Raw genomic sequence first — 20,699 nt, 5'->3', positions numbered from 1 at the left:
ACGACCTGAAATCATTCGTCATAATACATGGAGCAATATTCGTTAATTACGATCAGAATTACAATCGTTTGTATAATCTAGTATATAAGTATAAGAACAATAGTAATAACGATCATACAATATGTACATACAGCAAAAGATTTGCGACCGATTTTGTGGTAACCTCAAAAGATACGATCAGCCACAAACGAATTTTCCTTAGTAGTTTGATCGTTGCCTACATACACACCAAAACTTACATTCACTTAAAATCAAATGATATAACAGTTTTTTTGCAGAATAACCTTTTCATGTAATAGGGCCCTAAGACATTAAGCTTTAAAGTGTCACCGTCGTTATAACTTTCAAAATCTAAATAAACGGTAGACGTGATATAAAGCAAGTTGGCAATTTATTTTTAGTTATCATTGAAAACACGGCACTTCCTGTTTTCTGACTTTTTTTCTCAAAAAACATGAAATAGTCAGAAAACAGTAAGTCTGGTGTGTCCCCGTCCATCTGAGCGCTCACAGAGAGAAGGCAGTCATGTGATTGTCGGACACATTGAGCCGTGACTCTCTGTACTGGCCAGAATTCCTGTGTTTAGTCTGTTGTTTTTCAACCAACACAAGTCAGAAAATCTGCCTGTAGGAGACTGGACCTGGATTTCTGGTAAGTACAGCTTTGTTATACAGCATGATAACAACAAAAAATAATTAATGTAAATTGCAAACTTGCTTTATATCACATCTACTGTTGATTTAGATTTTGAAAGTTATAAGGACAGTGATACTTTACTTGACGCTAAATGTCAAACTGGCAAAACGTGCTTGAAACAATTTTCTAACTTTCAGAGTATTACAAGACTTACCTCTGCTGCCATTCTGATGTATGTTCTTCAAAGCTGTAAGAGCCTGAAAAAAAAAAAATACATACATCTGAGGTAATTTGGATTTTATAGAAGAGTCTATTGGAGATGGACTGCCAGGAGAAATATTTTCATCTTCCAAGTACAAGGTTAGGCTATGTTCACACAACGTATCTTTTATATTAATCTCGGCCCTTGTTGCAAATTGCCAGAAGTCATAGATTGCCATAGAAGTCAAAGGGAATCCCGGCTGGAGTGTATACACATAGTATACACACCGGCCAGGATTCCAACCGGCCGCACTGAAAACTGACATGTCAGTTTTGTGCGGCGGCTATTCATTGATTAGCGGCCGCACAGACATGTCAGTTTAAACAATGGAGAGTGCGGCTCCAGACACACTCTCCATTGTGTTCTATGGTGAATTGGAATGCGGGTGCACACGGATGCACTTCATCCCAATTCAATAAAATTAACGTTTATCCCATCCAGAAGCGTCAGCAGTGAGCTGGGAACATGGTTGAAAGGCTGCAAGACAATGGGGAGAATAGATAAGTATAAGTTTATTATTTTTACAGTGTCATCAGTCGTCAGCCATACACCACTATATTTAGTGATCCATGGCCAGCGTCTGATCATTTTTAAGCAAGTTTGAACAACAATGATCACCTGATGATCGTTTCTCCATTTATTACACAAAGCGATAATCTGATCTGATTCTGCAGATTATCGCTCTGTGTATTAGTGCCCTAAGACCCCTCACAGATCACTAGAACGCTTTGTTTTTCTGCTCAGCTCTACGGATTTGCAGAAAGTCTCATAGGCTTTAACTAAGTATAATGTTCCCAATGCTTTTATGAGCAAAGCAAAGTAGTGCCCATCCAAGTGACCAGCGGGGGTCTCAGCACCTACACCCCACCAATCATAAGAAGCCAGAAGTGTAATGGGGTCCTTCTTCAGCCCCTATCTCTCATGTCCTGAATGTTCCTTAAAGTCAGGGGGAGGGAACCTTGGCTCACCAGCTGTTGTAAAACTACAACTCCCATCATGCCTGGTCAGCCAAAGCTTTAGCTTAGGTATGATGGGAGTTGTAGTTTTGCAACAGCTGGAGAGCCAAGGCTCCCTCCCCGTGTTCTATGCTGATGTATGGCTTTTCCATCAGGGCATAATGGGAGTTATAGTAGCAGTAGACACAGCACTCATACACCATCACTCACCTGACTACGAGGAGACCTCCAGCAAGTGGTCAGCGCACCTCCGGCCGCACAACCTGACACTGACAGGTGACGCCTCCTGGGCGTGACGTCACGCATACCCCGCCCTCTCCTGTCTCAGGGCCCAATCAGGGGTGGGGCGGCTGCCTGCGGTACGGGCTGAGGCTCCAAATACCCTAACACGTGACGTCGCGAGGTCCTCCTGACTACTCTAATGTATGGGGGACAGCTGCAATGGCGACTATTCTGTCCTCCTGAGGATCGCTCTAATCTCCTGCCGGTTGCTTTGCTGTAAACCAAACAGTCGGCTTTGTTTAGGGAGCGGAACGTTGTGTCTGAGTGTAGTTTCCGGGGGAAGGAATATGGTGTGACACCGCCCGGACTCGGCAGCATGGAAGTGTAAGATGTGTTGTTGTTTATACTCGTGGGTAGCGGCGTGTTATACGGTGAGGGTGCGTACATATAGCTAGGGATCTACAGGGGTCACTCGTCTGTATTGTGCGTGAGCTGTAAGGGTCTGTTCACAAGCTGCGGTGCCGCGTTCACAAGAGAGCAGGAGACTGGGGGATAATAAGTACTTATTCCTACAACAGTACTGTAGTACTTAGTACTACAACCTATCCAAAGGGTTATCCCAGGATTGATACTTCTATTAAAAAAATCTCCCAGTACTTATCAGCTGCTGGATGTCCTGCAGGAAGAGGTATTTTACGTCTGGAGAGCAGGAAGGGTTTTCTATGGGAATTTGCTCCTGTCATGGACAGAGGTGGCAGCAGAGAGCACTGCATCAGACTGGAAAGAAAACACCACTTCCTGCAGGACATACAGCAGCTGTACTTGAAGACGAGATTTTTTTTTTATTAGAAATAAATTACAAATCTCTGATACGTTCTGTTGATTTGAAAGAAAACATTTTTTGGTAATCAACCCCTTTAATAATTGCCCAGTATAGCTTCTTTTTTTTAAATTTTTTATCCATGGTCACTTAAAAAAAAATAAAAAAAATCAGAAAATCCTTTTAGGGTGGATTCACATGTACCGTATGCGCAGAGGATTTTATGCTACGCGTTCCCTTTAATTTTCAAATAGTATACATACTCGCAGCAGTATTGACATCCCACTGTGAGTATGTAAGTGACAGCCCCCACCCGCTGGCTGGAGCACACATCACCTCCTCCCCGTTCTGGCTTGCTTCAGGGGTTCCCGGTATCTGCTGGTCCCGCTCAGCCAATCAGTGCACTGCCCCACCGCAGCCACTCATTGGCTGAGCGGGACGTCCAGCCGAGAACCCCCGAAGCAAGCCGGAGAGGAGGTGATGTATGCGCTGGTCGCTGGGGGGTTAACTTACATATAGGGATGCACTGGATCCACAGCGTGAAATCCCCTGTGCGTGTATAAAGGTAACCTTGGGGTACTATTACACTGAAGGATAATCAGGCCGATTATCGCTCCTTGTAATAAATACAATGATCATCGGCTGATCTTTGAACCTATAATTGTCGGGCGCCGACCGTGCACCGTGATCTAGCAGATCAGCGCTTGTTTACACTTGTTATTGGGCCCCTACTGGCCCGTCTAATAGTACCCTTAGGGCTGTCTGTAAATATGGACCTGGATTTTTGGGAAAACTGCTCTAACCTCAGCAAAGCCTGAAAACTTTTGAGGGAAATTTATCAATATATTATTTACTTATTTTTCTCTCATTTTATGGATGTATTTTTCTTTTATTGTTATGGTGTGTGACCCTAGGCTTAAGGACACTCCAGCCTTTATTGGAGTTCTTTTTTTTTTTTAATGATAGGGCAAGCCCTTTAAAGGGGTTATATAACCAAAGACATAGTATGGTAAAACTTTTGATCTGTGTTTGTTTGTTTTTTGTTTTGTTTTTAGCCAGTGTTCACATCCATCATTCTAGTCTTTACGAGTTACTGACAAACCAAGCAAGCCACCTTAAGATGCACCCACCTGTAAGCAGTAGAGATGAGCGAACCTCAAGCAGGTTTGTCCGAACACTCTGCATCTGATGGCTGAAGGAGCTGGATGCAGTCCTAGGGAGTCCTGGAAAACATGGATACGGCCTATTTCTGTATCCTTGTTTTCCAGGCAGCCTTAGGGCCTTTTCCTCTGCTGCTGCTTATCAAATGCCAAGAGTTTGGGTTCGGGGGAACCTGATTGTGCTTCATGTTTGCTCCTCTCTAATAAGCCGCTTTTCTCTTGGATTGATAGAGTGACCACTATTTGTTTGGATGCCATGGTCCCTATTGACAGCAGCATCTAAGAGGTTAAATTGCTGGGATCAGCAGCTCCTGTGCTGTACATATGAAGCATGGGACGCTCAATGTAGAGCTCTACCAGTGCAAATGTATGACAGGTGTGGTCAGTAGGTGTTCACTGTAAACACAAAGCAGTAGAGATGGCGCTTTACACACACCTCTTATTGTGAATTGTAGATTGACTTACATTTTCTAATACCGTATCACAGTAGTAACTGGTATTTTTTTTTATTTTTAGGAAAGACTCAAATGCCGCCCTGCTAAGCAATTTTGAGGTACGTTCATACACAGTTATTTGCGTGCTGTGAATAGTTACTATTAAACCTTATAGAGGTTATCCAGAGTAGTAACTGATAGCCTATCCACTACGTGCACTATAGTGAGAACAGAGCCATTAGCAGTTTCCTTTGTTCCCTAGGGTTGGCGTGGGTGTACGGCAGCTTTGGTTCTCATTCACTTGAAAAGGAGTCGAGGCTGCAATACCCTGGTGCTGCCACTGCACAGTAAACAGAGCCGACTACCGATCAACTATTGATCTGGAACTCCCTTAGAGTTTGTATAGGAGTAGCGGCACAGATGTTCCACTGCTGCTCGATACAGGCTCCCCCTCGCCATGAGCATGCTGGTTAGTAGGCAAAATGGGACTCGGGACCTCATACTAGTTGTTAGTGGGGGTTTCATCTTACACGTATGTCAGGGTGTTTTCCAGGCTAACCCCATAGTAAAGCTGATGCTGAACATGTTATGATTGTAATGATTTTACCCCCCTACTCATCTACCCCGCCCCCTTGCTCCTGCTGTATTGTGGCTCGTTCACCTTTAACAGAAGCGGGTTGTTTCAGTGTAAGCAATGTGCCATAACCACATGTCCCAGCATTGCTGGCTTATGTCAGTGCATAGCTCTCTGAACATGTGCCAAAGCCCAACCCCCCCCCCTCCACGATCTGCTGTGCCATGGTGCCCCCATATACCATATATAAAAGACAGTACTTCACAGCTTTGCACATTGTGCAGTGATGGTGCTGGGATACTGTAGCCCACCTCCCTTTGAATTGTGATTGTTTGGGGTCGCAATGGATGGAACCCCCCCCTCTGATTAAATGCTTATCACTTATCCTGTGGATGTCATTACAAGTATGAACCTACCTCTCCCCCTGCCTGTGGTGAGCGGTGGGACCAGCCTTGGGGCCCCCTCCGGAAGGCATTTTCCCCTGAGTAGTTGTTATGTCACGACATGGGGGGAGGCTGACGCTACCTTTATGATGTCCATGCAATGCAGAGTTGTGCGGACAAGGTAACGGTTATTGATAGGTGATTGAGGGGTTTAGGTCCCTTCATCTCTGGATCAGCCTGTCCACTCCCTGACTCGTGACTATGAATGTTTTTTATTGCTTGTTATAAAGGTGTTTCAGTTACTTACTGACCTAAAAGCTCAGCAAAGGGATGGAAGGAAAAACAAGAACAGTGTGGGACAGCAGAATCTCAATACCATCATGTATGAGGTGAGTTTGGGATTTGTGGTGTTGATGTCTATGTAAATATACGTCCTGTGTCCACATAGTGGGAGGATTACACATTACTAGAGATGAGCGAACCTTGAGCATGCTCGAGTCCATCCGAACCCGAACTTTCGGCATTTGATTAGCGGTGGCTGCTGAAGTTGGATAAAGCTCTAAGGCTATGTGGAAAACATGGATATAGTCATTGGCTGTATCCATGTTTTCCAGACAACCTTAGAGCTTTATCCAAGTTCAGCAGCCCCAGCTAATCAAATGCCGAAAGTTCGGGTTCGGATGGACTCAAACCCGAACCCGGTTCGCTCATCTCTACTGGATAACCCTTTCCTTAGGAGCAAGGAGCGTTTGCATCATGAGAGAACAGTACTTCTCTGCTCTCTATAGACATTTCATATAATACCCTGCTCTTTTGATATTTCCCCCTGAACCTTAGATCAAGCTCCATTTTGCTAAAGAACGTGGAATGGATCATAGAGATACAGTAATGAGTCCTTGCTGAGACTGTAGTCTCATGTAATACCCCAATATTTTCAATAGAGGGCGCCCTATGACTGTGATCATTTACTGTTTTTCCTTGGTGTTTGGACTTTGTAGTCCACAGTTCTATTTTGCTCACAATATCTTAAGTGTAGAAATAAATTCTCATGTTACCTAAAGGACGATCATTTTAGAGTGTAAGTGTTTATGTCAAATTAAAGTGAAAAGATCCTTTAACTGATATTAGAAATCGAAATAGTTTATACTTAGACAAAGCATGGTTAGCAGATGAGCATTGCTGTTACTTTATGTATGTTTACATGGAGGCCATTGTATATATGTGTTTGTGTGTGTGTATACATATACATGTACATATGTATACATATATAAATATAATGTTTATTTAGTTGCACAGTCATAGTTGTCCATACAAACAGATGTAAACAGCAGCTGACATGTTTTACAAACAGAGCGGCATTGAAGAGTTGATATACTTTATTAGGAAGTATGGATGCCATAGAAGGGGGGCTGCCTATCAGAGTTCTCTTCCCATGAGCCAGAACAGAAAGCTGTCCTGCCATATATTACATGTAATACTAAAGTTTTCCTGGTGGCCATATTAAGAAAGCTCTTTAATAAAAGTAAATTGTATGATATGCAACATGGTTTTTGTTTTCCACTTTCCTAAATGCCCCACCAAAGTTCTTCATTGGACGCAGCATGTCCTCTCACTTTCCTGCTAGTCACAACAGGCCTCCTCCACTAGCTCCATAATCATAGCAGCTCCTCTACCTTTCTTTGCCATTTCTTTCAGTAGTGAACACTCCACAGCCATTTACTTACCTGCTGGAAGCCACTAAATGCAATGAAGAACAGAGCTAAATCCCGGTCTCCAGCTTCATTTTTGTGTAGCTTATTTTCTAGCCAGGATTTATCCTGCCCTGTGCTACTGCTATGCTGAACTACTAACCATAGTAGCATCCATAGTCTCATCCATTACTCATATGTGCAGCATTGATATATATTCTATAGATACCTAGGAAACGTATGTTTTATTTTTATTTTTTTATTAACCTACTGAGTTGTCTGTAACTTTTGTAGACAAACTTCCAACTTTATTCCCTCCTCCTGCAAACTTTCATCCTTTTACACGGCCCAATGATCTATGTAATTGTTAAATCATTCAGATTTAAGCGATTATCTTCTGGTGTAACGATCAAACAAAGAACCAAAAAAATTGTATGTCGTTGATCGCTTCTTTTGAGCTAACTTCAAAATCATTGTTAATCGTTTGCCAGTCTTTTGGTGTAAACGCTCATCGTTCACAGTGTACAGATAGGAACGCAATCATGAACATTTGCAGTATATGTACGAATGCAGTTATGATTATTCAAAGTTTATATATGAACGCAATTATGAACATATACTATTGTAATTAAAATCGCATTAACAACTTTTCTTAGTGATTTACCTTCATGTCTAAATGCCTGTCGTTTAAAAGAAAAAAATCATAGCTTGTCATTCGCTGAACAAGTGCTTAAAGCAACTCTGTACCCACAATCTGCTCACCCCAAACCACTTGTACTGTCAGCTGCTTTTTATCCAAGATCTGTCCGTTCGGCAGGTGATGCAGTTATTGTCCTAAAAACAACTTTTAAACTTGCAGCCCTGTGTCAAATTGGCATGGCCTAGTGTGTGTGCCCAAGGCCTGCAACGCCTCTCCGTCCCTCCTCCCCTCCCTCCTAATAATTAGGAACGCCACTGGGCAGGATTTTTCCTATTTATCACTTGTCTGAACGCTGCACATGTCTGAACACTGCACATGTGCTGGATTGTAAAAGAACAAGTGATGATTAGGAGAAATCTTGCCCAGAGGCATTCCTAATAATAAAGAGGGTGGGGAGGAGGGATGGGGAGGCTGTGCAACCCTAGGGCACACACACTCTAGGCCACGTCAATTTGACACAGGGCTGCAAGTTTAAAAGTTGTTTTTTTAGGACAATAACTGTATCACCTGCGGAACGGACCCCAGGACACATCTTGGATAAAAGCAGCTATCTGACAGTACAATCGGGTTGTGTGTGTGTGTGTAAGGGGCGGATTGCGGGTACAGAGTCGCTTTACGCAGTTTGTCTGTACCTGTAAAAGGACCCTTAGTATCTTTGTGCTTCTGTGCTGGTAACACTCCAATCTTTCTCTCTGCCCCGATGTCATCTCTCTGTTAAGGCCATATTACACCAAGCAATCATTGACCGCTATGGCAGATAATCACTTGGTGTAATAGCTCCTGTTTACAGGCAGTGATCAGCCAACATGCACAATGTCGGCTGATTCTTTTCTTTCAACATGTTGGTGAAAAAACTAGAAAGATGGCAGCGGTCCTGAGCCCTTGTGGGCAGAGTCCTCCATCATTTACTTTCTTCATGTAGTTTGTACTTGATTTTTCATTTTGGTTTTGTGTGTTCACCCCTTATTATATGTATAGCGCTCAGTAAGAAAGGGCCCTTTAGAAATAATATTAATAGTAGCAACTTTACAGTGGCATCCAGTGTGCAAGCCGCCCCAGTGCCTTAGAGGGGGGTCTCGCTGCTTGATACCCCCCCTTCCTTCTTCAGATCCTGACATTATCGAGCATGCAGCCATGGTAAAACAATGTCTACTTGAGGTTAATATATAGCAGACTATCTACATTCTACAATGTGAAACAAACAAGAATTTTACTTATCTTGCCAAGAACAACACGCTACAATATAAGCCTATAGGGGACACAGTGATATATCACGGCAATGCTTGCAGGGTTGAAGATTTTATTCGATAATGTGTGTTTTGGAGCTGCATGTAATTGTAGATATCCCTCACACACCTCTGAACTTGAGCATGTTGTCCAGCTGTATTGTAATGGGCGATCTGTTGCCCAGAGGTAGTAATCTAAGTAGGAGAGTCTACATCTGCTGCGGGATATCAGACATCCGTACTCTGCAAGGAGCAGAGTGTATAACAGCTGTAAAGTCTCACCAATCACATTGGACACACTGTCCTTACAAAAAATAAAAAAAAATAAGACTGCATATTTCTTGTAGCGTGCTCTAAGTACAGTGTAAGGCACGATCACCCTTGGATTTGTATCTGACCAAAGCCAACATGCCGACCTTGTAAACCTGTGGATGCATTGGACCACCAGTTGATGAGTTTTGTCCAGGGCTGAACCTCTGAACCTTTTATTTTATCTATCGTATGTTTAATGTCTATGTGTAAAATAGTTTTATATGACTTTGTTTTTTTTTTTTGTTTTTTTTTTTTTTTTTTCCCTAGACATTAAAATACTTGTCTAACAGTCCCTGTCAACGGCAAAATCCTGAAATAGTGCAAGAGTTCCTTACTGCTTTGAAGGGACATAAATTAACCAAGTGAGTAATCACGGGTAAATCATAAGACTTTTTAGTCCCACTTTCTTTTGTTTACATGGCAAAATGGTAGAATGTTTATTAGAATAAAATGGGGTGAGGGGTGATGACTTTAGGCTGTGCATGCTACGCTGAGAATTCTGGGAAGAAGAATATGCAAATAAACTCTAGTGCCACTAGAGTTCTTTCTTTCGAATCTTTATATATACTCCTTTAAGAAGCTTTCAGTACATGACTGAGAATAAAGTCTGTGTTACACAGTGTTACATGAGCAGTGAAAGTGAGCACCGATCTGCTAAATCAGCACTCGCTTACTCAGCCTATTACATGGCTTGACAATCGTGTAGCAAGGGCTGTGTATATATATCGTTAGTGCAGCCCTTGCTTATTAAAAGAATAAAGTTTAAACTTTCCCATGCTCCCCCTGTGTCCTGGTACCTTTTCCCTGTGTTTCCTGCTCCCCGCAGCCACCTCTGATGCTTCCTCTTCTTTTCAGTGACAGGCCGCTCAGCCAATCACTGGCCGCGACTGGACAGCGCTCTTGCCAGTGATTGACTGAACGGCCTGTCAGTACAAGTATGGGGCCAGAAGTGTCAGCTGGCTGCAGGGAAAAGACTGCTGGACACGTAAGTATAAACTTTGTTCCTCGTTGGCCGTGCAAGGTTATTATGCATAGCCATGCACGGTCGGTGGCCGATTTATATTTCAACATGTTTAAAGACAACGTTCAACAAATTATGAAAACTCTTCAACAATTTGATGGATCCAAACCAGCATGGCTTTACTGCAGGCAGACAATGTCAGACAAATTTCATTAATTTCTTCCACTGTCACAAAAGTGCTGGATGAAGGTGCTGCCGTGGATATCGCCTATCTGGACTTCAGCAAAGACTTTGATACAGTTCCCCATAAAGAGCTGATAGAGAAGTTAGGGCCCTATTGCACCAACATATGTCTGACAGATTTTTTTTCAGCCAAAGTTAGGAATGGACTTTTGGACGTTTGTATGTTTGCTGATGACACAAAAGTGTGCAATAGGGCTAATATTCCGGGTGGTGTACTGTATAGAGCTCTAGTGAGACCACATCTGGAATACTTTGTCAAGTTCTGGAGACCTCAAGATATTGATAAAATAAAAACTGGTCGATATAGATATATATAACTACAATAATAATAACCCATGTTTTGCATAATGAAAAGTTGGCTGCTAAATCCTTAACCCTTTTATAGTTTTTCTTACATAATACCTTTCCTGTTCTGTGCACATTATTAACCAACAAATCTAGTACATGTCAAGTGTTGCATGTCTGAGTAGACCGTACTTCAGTGGTGCTGTAAATCCCATAATGCAGCACATGACTTCCTTGAAGTTGAATCTAGCAATAAAAATAAATAATTGTATACCTATATTTTTTTGTATTAACACCTTATCAACGTATATGTACATCATGACACCACAAAGGGGATACAGAGTGGGGTCACGATGTGAGAAATGGTAGAAAACCCAAGGGAAATAGTACACAGTTGCATTTTTCACAATTTGATAAACTAAATTTCATTTGATAATGAAAATGGTGTAAAAAAATAATAATTGTTCTGTTTCCGCAGAGCAGAAAAACTGCAACTACTTAACCACCGACCTATGACTGCTGTAGAAATTCAACTGGTACGTACAGAACTGTTGTAATCGTGCTTATGTCCCTGTTATACTGTTGTAATTTTGCTGGTGTCACTCCATATGCGACGGATGACAGCTGTGTTGTACTGCTGACACCAACATGCAGTGTCTGGGATTGGCGTAAGGGTGCTTTCACACTACAGAAATCTTGTGGATAAAATCCTGCGGATTGCGCCGCTCTCCCCCGTGCACTCCCGCTTGACTCTCTGCCCGTGCCTTAGACTCCGTTCTATGCTCAGAATGTTCTCAGCACTCTTCTTAAAGCGACTGTGTACTCACAATCTGACCTCCCCAAACCACTTGTACCTTCAGATAGCTGCTTTTAATCCAAGATCTGTCCTGGGGTCCGTTCGGCAGGCGATGCAGTTATTGTCCTAAAGAACAACTTTTAAACTTGCAGCACCCCTCCGTCCCTCCTCCCCACCCTCTTCATCATTAGGAATGCCACTGAAACATTTTCTCCTGTATGAACATTGCACAGGTGCCTTAACGATCCAGCCCATGTTCAGTATTCACACAGCTGACGAATAGGAGACAATCTGCCTGGACCATTCCTAATGATGAAGAGGGCAGGGAGGAGGGACAGAGAGGGTGTGCCAGCCTAATACATACACAATCTAAGCCCCGGCCTTTGGGCACGGGGCTGCCAGTTTAAAAGTTATTTAGGACAATAGCTGCATCACCTGCTGAACGGACCCCAGGACAGATCTTGGATTAAAAGCAGCTATCTGAGGGTACAAGCGGTTTAGGGGGGGACAGATTGTGGGTACAGAGTCACTTTAAGCTTATATTATGGACATTTCATACTTTACAGTGTAAAGGATTTCTTGGTGGTTGCTACCATCAAAAATGCATGTTATTGTTGGTGGACCTCGCCGTATGGGCAGGGCTTCACAGCCATCATGTCCCATATCCCCGCCTACATTGGCACAGTAGGCCCTCTTTGAAGTCATTAGCGCCTAAACCCTCCCCCTCCATGGTGTCATTGGAATGGGCTGCCCTAGAGGCCTAGGCACAGCCCTCTATGATCCTGCCGTCAGAGGGGGAGGGGCCTATGCCTCTAGTTCGGCACATCCCAATGATGATAATGTTGGGGCCTAAGCGGCAATGACATCACTGAGGGGCAGGCCTGCAGCACTGATGTAGGCAGGGATATGGGGCATGATGGCCATGAAGCCCCGCCCATACGGCACGGTCTACCCACAATAACATTCATTTTTGAGGGCAGAGACCACCAACCAAAATGGCCGCCATTGTAGCTCCCACAGGAATTGTCACACCGTTATCCCAGACCCCTGCTATTCAGGGCTCTGTAAACAAATTCCATTAATCTCTACCTATCCTTGCTTCTAACTAGATGGTGGAGGAAAGTGAAGAAAGGCTGACAGAGGAGCAGATCGAGCATCTCATTCAAACAATCACCAATACTCTTCCTGGGGACCCAGAAGCTGAGACACAGGAGCAAACCGAAATGGAAGAAGATGCCAATCCACAAGAATAATAAAGACTTCTTACTATTTATGTCATGCGTCATGATCAATCCAATTACTTTCTTTTACATACTGAATTTATGTTTTATACTAAGGCATAGTATTTTCACTATTGTATTTGTTTATCCCTGTTTTTCATGTGTTATTATTAGCAGATCAGTCTATAAAAATCTCACAATTTTGTCTCCATTTTGTTGGCATTTACTCTGAAAACGGCTCAGTATTGTCCTGTCTTTTTATAGGACAAACTAGCAGCTTACTGAGGGATAAGGTTATTTTCTGCATATATAAGGCTATGGTGATGGGAGCGGATGGGGGAAGTGATTGGACATTGATACGCGAAGTTCCTGAGGTCTGCTTTATGGTTAAAGTTGTTAAAAGGAAAGCATTAAAAAATGTAACGGACATCTACAAATGACAGGCCAGGGGTAGCTCTGTTATGGTGAGTTAAATGGATTTATGATTAGGTTCCTGTGAGGTTCTTTACTTTCTTAAATATGATTCTAATGGAGTCACGTCACAGAGGGAAGGCAATATGGTCCCACCAGACCCCCAGTGCATGGTATAAGCTTGGCACCGAGCGTGTGAACTTTGTGGCGTTTCAAGAAAAAAAAACGTGCTGCTAATGTTAAAAAAAAAAAAAAAAAAAAAAAAAATGATGTACCTAATACTATGTTTGCTTTATCTGTCTGTTCCTTAGGGGTTTGGTCAAAAACTTAGCTACTGATATGAAGCCAGGGCCGTTTCTATAACCGGGCGGGCCGGGCCACCGCACGGGGCGCCGAACGCTAGGGGGCGCCCGACAGGCCACCCGGACCTACAGCATCATCGGCACCCCTGCTCACCAATCCCGCCCCCTCTTCCCTGAGGGCGGTAAAACGGATCCCCCCCCCCCGGTGGCGCCCCCTCCTCCCGGATCTCCCCCCCCTCACCTCCCACATCTCCGCCCTCACCTCCCAGGCCGCTTCTGCCATGTCGGGCGGCAGAATCTGTGGTCCTAGAGGGGGCGCAGAATCTTCTGTCGCTGTAATGCCGGCTGGCCCCGTCTCAGTCAGTGTTCCCTTTCACCTGCGCGGTGCGAGGCCACACAGCTGAAAGGGAAGCACTGCACACTGCCGCCGGCCGCCCGCTCAGCTGCTCAAAACTTTAAAAAGTAAGTGGTAATGCGTACTATGTACGCATTGCCACTCACTACAGTACAGGAGGAGGGAAATCCCTGCTCCTGTACGTACATTTCGTAGCTTACTACGTAATGTGGGTACAGAAGCAGGGACTCCCTGCTCCTGTACAGAAGAACTGCGCACGTCCTCTCCTGCGGGCCGTGCGTGATGACGTCATTTCATCACGCGCCGCCTGTAGGAGAAGACCTGTAAGCCGCAGACTACAGGAGGATTAGGCCGTGCAGCGTTGAAACGGAGGACAGGTGAGTAGGATTTTTGTTTTTTTTAAACTTGAACTTTGCACATTACTTGGACTTTGAGCATTACTGTGGAGACCGAGGGGTTAATGCAAGGGGACATTATTACTATATGGGGGGAGTACAGGAGGACATTATTACTATATGGGGGGGTACAAGAGGACATTATTACTATTTGGGGAGTACAGTAGGACATTATTACTATATGGGAAATGCAGTTGGACATTATTACTATATGGGGGGAGTACAGGAGGACATTATTACTATATGGGGGGGTACAAGAGGACATTATTACTATTTGGGGAGTACAGTAGGACATTATTACTATATGGGAAATGCAGGGGGACATTATTACTATATGGGGGGAGTACAGGAGGACATTATTACTATATGGGAAGTGCAGGGGGACATTACTACTACATGGGGTGAGTGCAGGAGGACTTTTTATCAAGAGTCTCCCTGTTGCCAAAAAGACCTAGAACCTGCCCTGTATGAAGCAAACATATCCTATATGTTCTATCCTTTTTTGTGGAAAAGAAAAGGAGGTATATACCCTGTTCATTCTCTGCCTAAAAAATAAAAAGAAAAGAAAAATTATTGAAAAAAATGAAGCTTGGTGCTTGGAAAGGGTCTCTCTCATCTCACACTCTGACTTTGAGGAGAGTGGATTAAAGAAGACTAAGGGCCCTATTACACCAACAGATTATTTTACAGATTTTTATTGAGCCAAAGCCAGGAATGGACTATAAACAGAGAACGGGTAATAAAGGAAAGACTGAGAAAGTTTAAGACAATGTATATAGGGAACTGAGGCTAATCAATGGGGGAGGAACAGATGGATGGATTAGAATAAGTCATGAGCACAGGCATAATAGAAAAAAATACTTACACATCTCTAGGCTCTATATTCACACTTAGTATTTTCGTCAGTCTTTTTCAACCAAAACCAGGAGTGGAACTGACAGGGCAAAATCAAAACGGAAAGATTTGCACAATTTCTGTGTTTTTAACACACTCCTGATTTTGGTTGAAAAAAAGACTAACAGAAATACTATGAGTAAACATAGTCCTAAATTGCATACAGACCAATGCTATAAACCTCAATAATAAAACTGATGATATAAATAAGGTACTTGAAGGTGCTCATTGCTCGGACGAGCATCTCGCGATACTTAAGACAATGGCTTCATCCTTTTCCAGCAAGTTTGGGTGCAATTTCTCAGCCAATCAACATGCAGGAGACACTTTGGTACATCCTGTAATGACATGGAACAAGGGATGGTCCGAACCCGCCGAGGTTCGGGTTCGGCTGAACCTCGGACGCTCGGCATCGGATTCCCGCTGTCTGCCCGCTCCGTGCAGCGGGCGGATACAGCGGGAGTAACGCCTGGAAAACTGGGATACAGCCTATGGCTATGGCTGTATCCCAGTTTTCCAGGCGTTCCTCTCGCTGGATCCGCCCGCTGGATGAAGCGGGCAGACAGCAGTAATCATTGCGGAGGGTTCAGGTTCGTCCGAACGCCGTCCGAACCAGGTTCGGACCTTCCCTACATGGAACCCATACATGTCAGCGATTGGTTGGCCAGATCAGATGACCTGGGCATATAAAAATCTGGGCCGGCGGTGCTTGCCTCACATGCATGCTGCAAGAGAATAGGGACAGAGCTACTGCTTGTCAGGGAGAGTGTTAGAAGGAAATTAGCGTTCCTGTAGACAGGGATACTAGGGAAAGAACCCAACAGCCCTTGTAAGGGCTTAAATTTTTTATTTATTTTCTGATTACTACAGACTGCTGGCTGGGGCTTGCAGTGCAGCTAACACAATTTTAGCAGCACACTGTGGTGATCGGCTGCTGGCAAAAGGGGACATTAGGTGGTGCATACAGACCCCAAAGAAGTCCTCAGTACCATTATTTTTTGTGTGGCTGGTGCTGCTGCTCTTGTACATTGTATTGCTGTGATTTGTAGTACAGCTTCATAGAACCTCACTGCTCATTGTCCTGTAACAGGTGGCATACACCATAAAGCACCACTTACACACAGACTCTATACAACTACCTCCAAAAACCAGTCTGACCAGTATCTGTTGTCATCTGCAGCCAGTCTATTGTCTTGACTATTGTCTTCAGGTTGACCACCAGACTGTTGCCCAGAATTTGGTGTAATGATGCGATTAGGCAGCCTCAGAGGCATCCATGCATGCAGCCACTGCTGTTTGCTGTGCATTTCCAAGGTGTTTCCATCATTTTCTGAGGTTTCCAGGTTCTCACACAACCTTCCCTGTGCCGAGCTTGGGTCCCCTGCAAAAATGCTTGAGTTTCACATTGACTTCAATGGGGTTCGTTACTTGAAACGAGCACCTAAATATCAGGAAATATTTGTCTCGAGGACCGAGCACCCTAGCATTTTAGTACTCGTTCATCACTAGTCTTTATTATGGGTGATTTTAACTATCCGGATAAGAAACGTGGATCGCATTAAGGTTTTTGTCTATTGCTAAAGACAATAATTTTTACAATTTCTGCAGAACCCAACTAGAGGGGGGGGGGGGGGGGGGGCTACTAAATACTGACCTGACAGAATAGGTAATGTGCAGGTTGGCGGATACCTAGTAAATAGTGACCACAATATATTACATTATAACTTTTCCTTCAGTAGGTTGTTGAAGAGTGACCAAAACAAACAAGACAAGTTTGATCAGCTCAGAGAAGCCCTCACCATTGTAAACCGAGAGAATGTCATGAAAAGTTAGAGTACAGACACTAAATGGAATATTTTTAAATGTATCTGAGGGCTATGCTCCTACACAGTATTTTTGCTCAATATTTTGCTACCAAAACCAGGTGTGGATTGAAAACACAGAAAGGCTATGTTCCCACACTGTTAAAACTGAGTAGATGGCCATCATTTAATGGCAAATAATTGTAGTTATTTTAAAACAACCGCCCTTATTTGCCATTAAATGGCGGCCATCCACAAAATTTCAACAGTGTGTGAACAGATCCTTTCTGTGTTTACAATCCACTCCTGGTTTTGGTTGCAAAATACTTAGCACAAATACTGTGTGAGAACATAGACTAAAGGGGTATTCCACTCAAACATAACTTTTGATATGTTGCTGCCCATAGTGAGACTAACATTTCATTTCATGCTTATTACTATCTATTCAGTCTTCTTCCACCCGTTCTGAGCTGCTGCTTTCCACCGGAGACAAAAAAACAGTGTGAGCTTATCTTTCTCTCTCCCCCCTTCCCTCCAAGACTGCTGATGTAAATTAGTCCCTATCTGCAACTTTGTAATGTGGGAGGGACAATCACAGCTTCTTTACCCTCCCACAATTACAAAGAAGCTAGAAAGTTGCAGATAAAGCCTTCCAGGGACTTGTTTACATCAGCTGTCTCAGAAGAGAGGGAAAAGGAGGGGGAGATGGAGAGAAAAGCTCACACACAGACTTTTGTGTCTTCAGCAGAAAGCAGCAGTTCAGAACTGGGATAAGGAGACTGAATAGATAGATAATAACAAGTATGGAATTAATTGTTAGTCTCACCATAGGCAGCAACATATAAAAAGTTGAGTGGAATACACCTTTAAACTTTCACTGTGATATTTACATTCCTTAAAGAAACAAAGGGGTCAGGAACAGGAGAAAGACGGTGTGGTTGTATAAAAATGTAAAGCGGCTATCTTAAGAAATTTGATTGGTGTAGGCAACCTTGCAGTAGTGATTGTTCTTTTAGTTATGCTTCTTTCTTTGTTATGTATAATCTTTTATACTGTTAGGGTCTGTTCACACTAAGTAAAACAGGCAGACGGGATTCCAGGCAGGGGCTCCACGCAGAATTCCGCCTGTTTTACCCTGTGTGAACAGACCCTTATGATGATATGTTCATCTGCTTTAATTGTATTTGCATTTTTTATTCAGTAAGTGGGTAAGTAACTGTATCGATGAAAGGATATTAAAGGGGTTATCCAGCGCTACAAAAACATGGCCACTTTCTTTCAGAGACAACACGACTCTTGTCTCCAGTTCAGGTGCCGTTTGCAGTTAAGCTCCATTAACTTCAATGGAACTGAGCAGCAAAACCCCGCCCAGGCAGGAGACAAAAGTGGTGCTGTCTCTGGAAGAAAGTGGCCATGTTTTTGTAGCGCTGGATAACCCCTTTAATGGTACATACTCTGATCACTGTTATTAGAGGGGTTCCATGGGGGGTCAGCAGGTGATACTGGACTGGGTAGAGTGTCTAACAGAATAGAGGACAGTGCACTGTTATAAATGGTTCTGGATAGGTTGAAGCCTGGGCTGAGAAGTGGCAGATGTGGTTTAGCACTGATAAATGTAAGATCAGGCACATAGGGAAGTAAAATCCAGGCTGGGATTACATACTAAATGGAAAAACACTGGATAGCAATGACGTGGAAAAGGATTTAGGAGATTTATTTGACAGTAAATGTAACTGTTGCACCCAGTGTCAGGCAAAGGCTGCCAAGGCAAATACGATCAAGGGGAACATTAAAAGGGGCATAGATGCACATAGCTCTAACACTATACAAATAGCTAGTCAGACTACACATGGAACATTGTGTATAGTTTGGGGCAACAGTGTATAAGAAAGACATAGTGGAGCTGCAGAGAGTGAACAGCACCCGTCCGTATAGGAATGGGTGAGGCCTGACTGTATGAGGAGATCCCTCCATGCGCTCCCTAGCTGGGATCGTATGGGGCCACCAGGAAGGGGTTAATAGCTCCCTTAATGTTCCACCTCTGTTCCCCCTCCCCCTTTGGGATAACTGGGCTGTTAGGGGGCCAATACCTGTTAGCCCCGGGTTTTTTGGGCCAATCAATGGGTTCTTGGGCGGATCTCCCCTCCCCCCTATATAACACTTAGCTGGCCCGCGCTTTCTCACTGACCTGCCTTCTCTGGAGCGGTTTGAGAAGCGGTCTGCGTCCATGGCATCGGCCGATGAGGATCTGCGTGCTGCGCTTCAGGCGCGTGCCGCCTCGGAGGGTGAGGGCTGGCTCAGCCGCTTCCTGGCTGGGTTCAGTCCCCCTCCGGTTAGCTGTGAGCAGAGCGGAGTGGAGCGGCGGTCCGCGAGGCGATCCCGTGCTCCTGTGCGTCTGAGTCCCAGCCCCCAACTTCCGGTTTCCGGCGGGTCACGTGGCAGGCGGAGGAGAGGAATCTCGGCAGCGTCTTCCCCTGCGGCCCGGTCAGCGTCTCAGCAGCGTGCCGAAGCGGATCCCCGGCCGGCGCTTTCCCAAGCCCCTGAGTCACAGCTAGAAGGGAACACCTCCGGAGGTTTGTCACTCGCGGCAGTTCACAGCCTGGCGCCGTATGAGGCCCCAGGTTCTGCCATAACCTCAGCCACTGTATTGGAGAGAGGGGCTGCTTCTTTTCTACAGCCCATCAGGCCCGTTTTATTTAGTACCCCTGCTGCGGTGCCAGTTAGACTCCCCTGGTATAGAATGGGGAGCCAGGCCAGTATTTCTTCGGGGGAAGCCCCCCTCCCGTCAGCCCAGCCCACACAAACGGAGGAAGCATCTAGAATGTCCCAGGCGGAGATAGCACCCCCTCCACCATCTAGTGCAGGGCCTGCACCGCAGGGTATGGGGCAGCCCTTAGGGCAAACCTTCCCTGCTGGCATTGATAATGGGGCAGGACCCTCATGTGCTGTTCCCCTGGCTGGGGTAGCATTGCCGCGCGCTAGCACGTCCCGCCATCGCTCCCGCTCCCGTCGCCCCAGACGCAGCCGCAGTAGATCTGGATCATCGTCTGCATCCCAGGATTATCGGCGCCACTGTCGCCGCAGATCAGCTGGTTCTTACCGTCGCCGCTCCAGTCGTCGATCCAGGGTGTCCGGTAGTTCCAGACGTTCTAGATCCTCCCGCTGGCGTTCCCCGTCTTCTTCGGAGGTTTCCAGCGCCTCTGAAACGTCTGCCCGGCCCCAGAGGGATCACCGTGGACGCAGGGCGCCTTCTCCTCCTAGGTTCCCTGTTTTGCCTGCAACGTTTCCGGTGGAAGCCCCGATTCCGGATCCGACTCTCCGGTCGGTACCTCAGCGTTCTCCTCAGGTGGTTCCGAACGCGTCAGGAAGCGGTGAGTTTAATTTCACGGGGGCCTGGGGTGGCGGTGGTTCCAAGGAATCCGATGTGGTGTCAGTTTTACAGTCTATATTGGGTAGGTTGCCAGCGGCAGCGCTGGTGCCCCCTTCAGGGTCACCAGTAACTAAGGCCCCCCCTCCCCTGGCGGGCTTACACAAGGATTCCTTTTTCTGTGGAATCAGCCCGCTGGGTACGCACCTTGATGTTGAAACGAGGGAAAAAATTTGGAGTAATCAGTATGTTGATATATGGTCCTTGGTGTCTGTAGATCAACATACTGTTGACA

The 20,699-nt window shown here is 44.8% G+C and overlaps 2 protein-coding genes across 3 annotated transcripts in view; one reads left to right on the top strand and one right to left on the bottom strand.

The window, feature by feature from the left end:
* Positions 1-2,129, bottom strand: part of ASL (argininosuccinate lyase) — a 33,766-nt gene extending 31,637 nt beyond the window's left edge. The window contains exons 1-2 of the mRNA XM_069971199.1: positions 2,065-2,129; positions 851-893 (exon numbers count right to left, since the gene is read on the bottom strand). Of these exons, the coding sequence (XP_069827300.1) occupies positions 851-862 (12 nt within the window). The 5' untranslated portion in view covers positions 863-893; positions 2,065-2,129. The remainder of the gene's footprint in view (positions 1-850; positions 894-2,064) is intronic.
* Positions 583-13,090, top strand: CRCP (CGRP receptor component). Of its 2 annotated transcripts, XM_069971200.1 has the most exons (7): positions 583-651; positions 834-996; positions 4,573-4,609; positions 5,738-5,836; positions 9,641-9,735; positions 11,341-11,398; positions 12,768-13,090. In XM_069971200.1, the coding sequence occupies exons 2-7, from the start codon at positions 956-958 to the stop codon at positions 12,909-12,911; spliced, it is 474 nt and encodes a 157-aa protein (XP_069827301.1). In that variant the 5' UTR covers positions 583-651; positions 834-955; the 3' UTR covers positions 12,912-13,090. The 2 variants fall into 2 exon arrangements, with proteins under 2 accessions (XP_069827301.1, XP_069827302.1); XM_069971201.1 differs by lacking the exons at positions 583-651; positions 834-996 and adding an exon at positions 2,203-2,460 and having other exon boundaries at positions 12,768-13,087.
* The last annotated feature ends 7,609 nt before the right edge of the window (positions 13,091-20,699 follow it).

Source organism: Dendropsophus ebraccatus, chromosome 5 (genome assembly GCF_027789765.1).
Source record: "Dendropsophus ebraccatus isolate aDenEbr1 chromosome 5, aDenEbr1.pat, whole genome shotgun sequence".
In the NCBI taxonomy this organism is placed as follows: domain Eukaryota; kingdom Metazoa; phylum Chordata; class Amphibia; order Anura; family Hylidae; genus Dendropsophus; species Dendropsophus ebraccatus.
This window is presented reverse-complemented; position numbering and strand designations above follow the sequence as displayed.

Coding starts and splice junctions, on each gene's coding strand:
- CRCP (XM_069971200.1), top strand. CDS start 956: ATGGACTGCCAGGAGAAATATTTTCATCTTCCAAGTACAAG. Junction 997..4,572: donor TTTCATCTTCCAAGTACAAG/GTTAGGCTATGT, acceptor TTTTATTTTTAG/GAAAGACTCAAATGCCGCCC. Junction 5,837..9,640: donor TCAATACCATCATGTATGAG/GTGAGTTTGGGA, acceptor TTTTTTCCCTAG/ACATTAAAATACTTGTCTAA.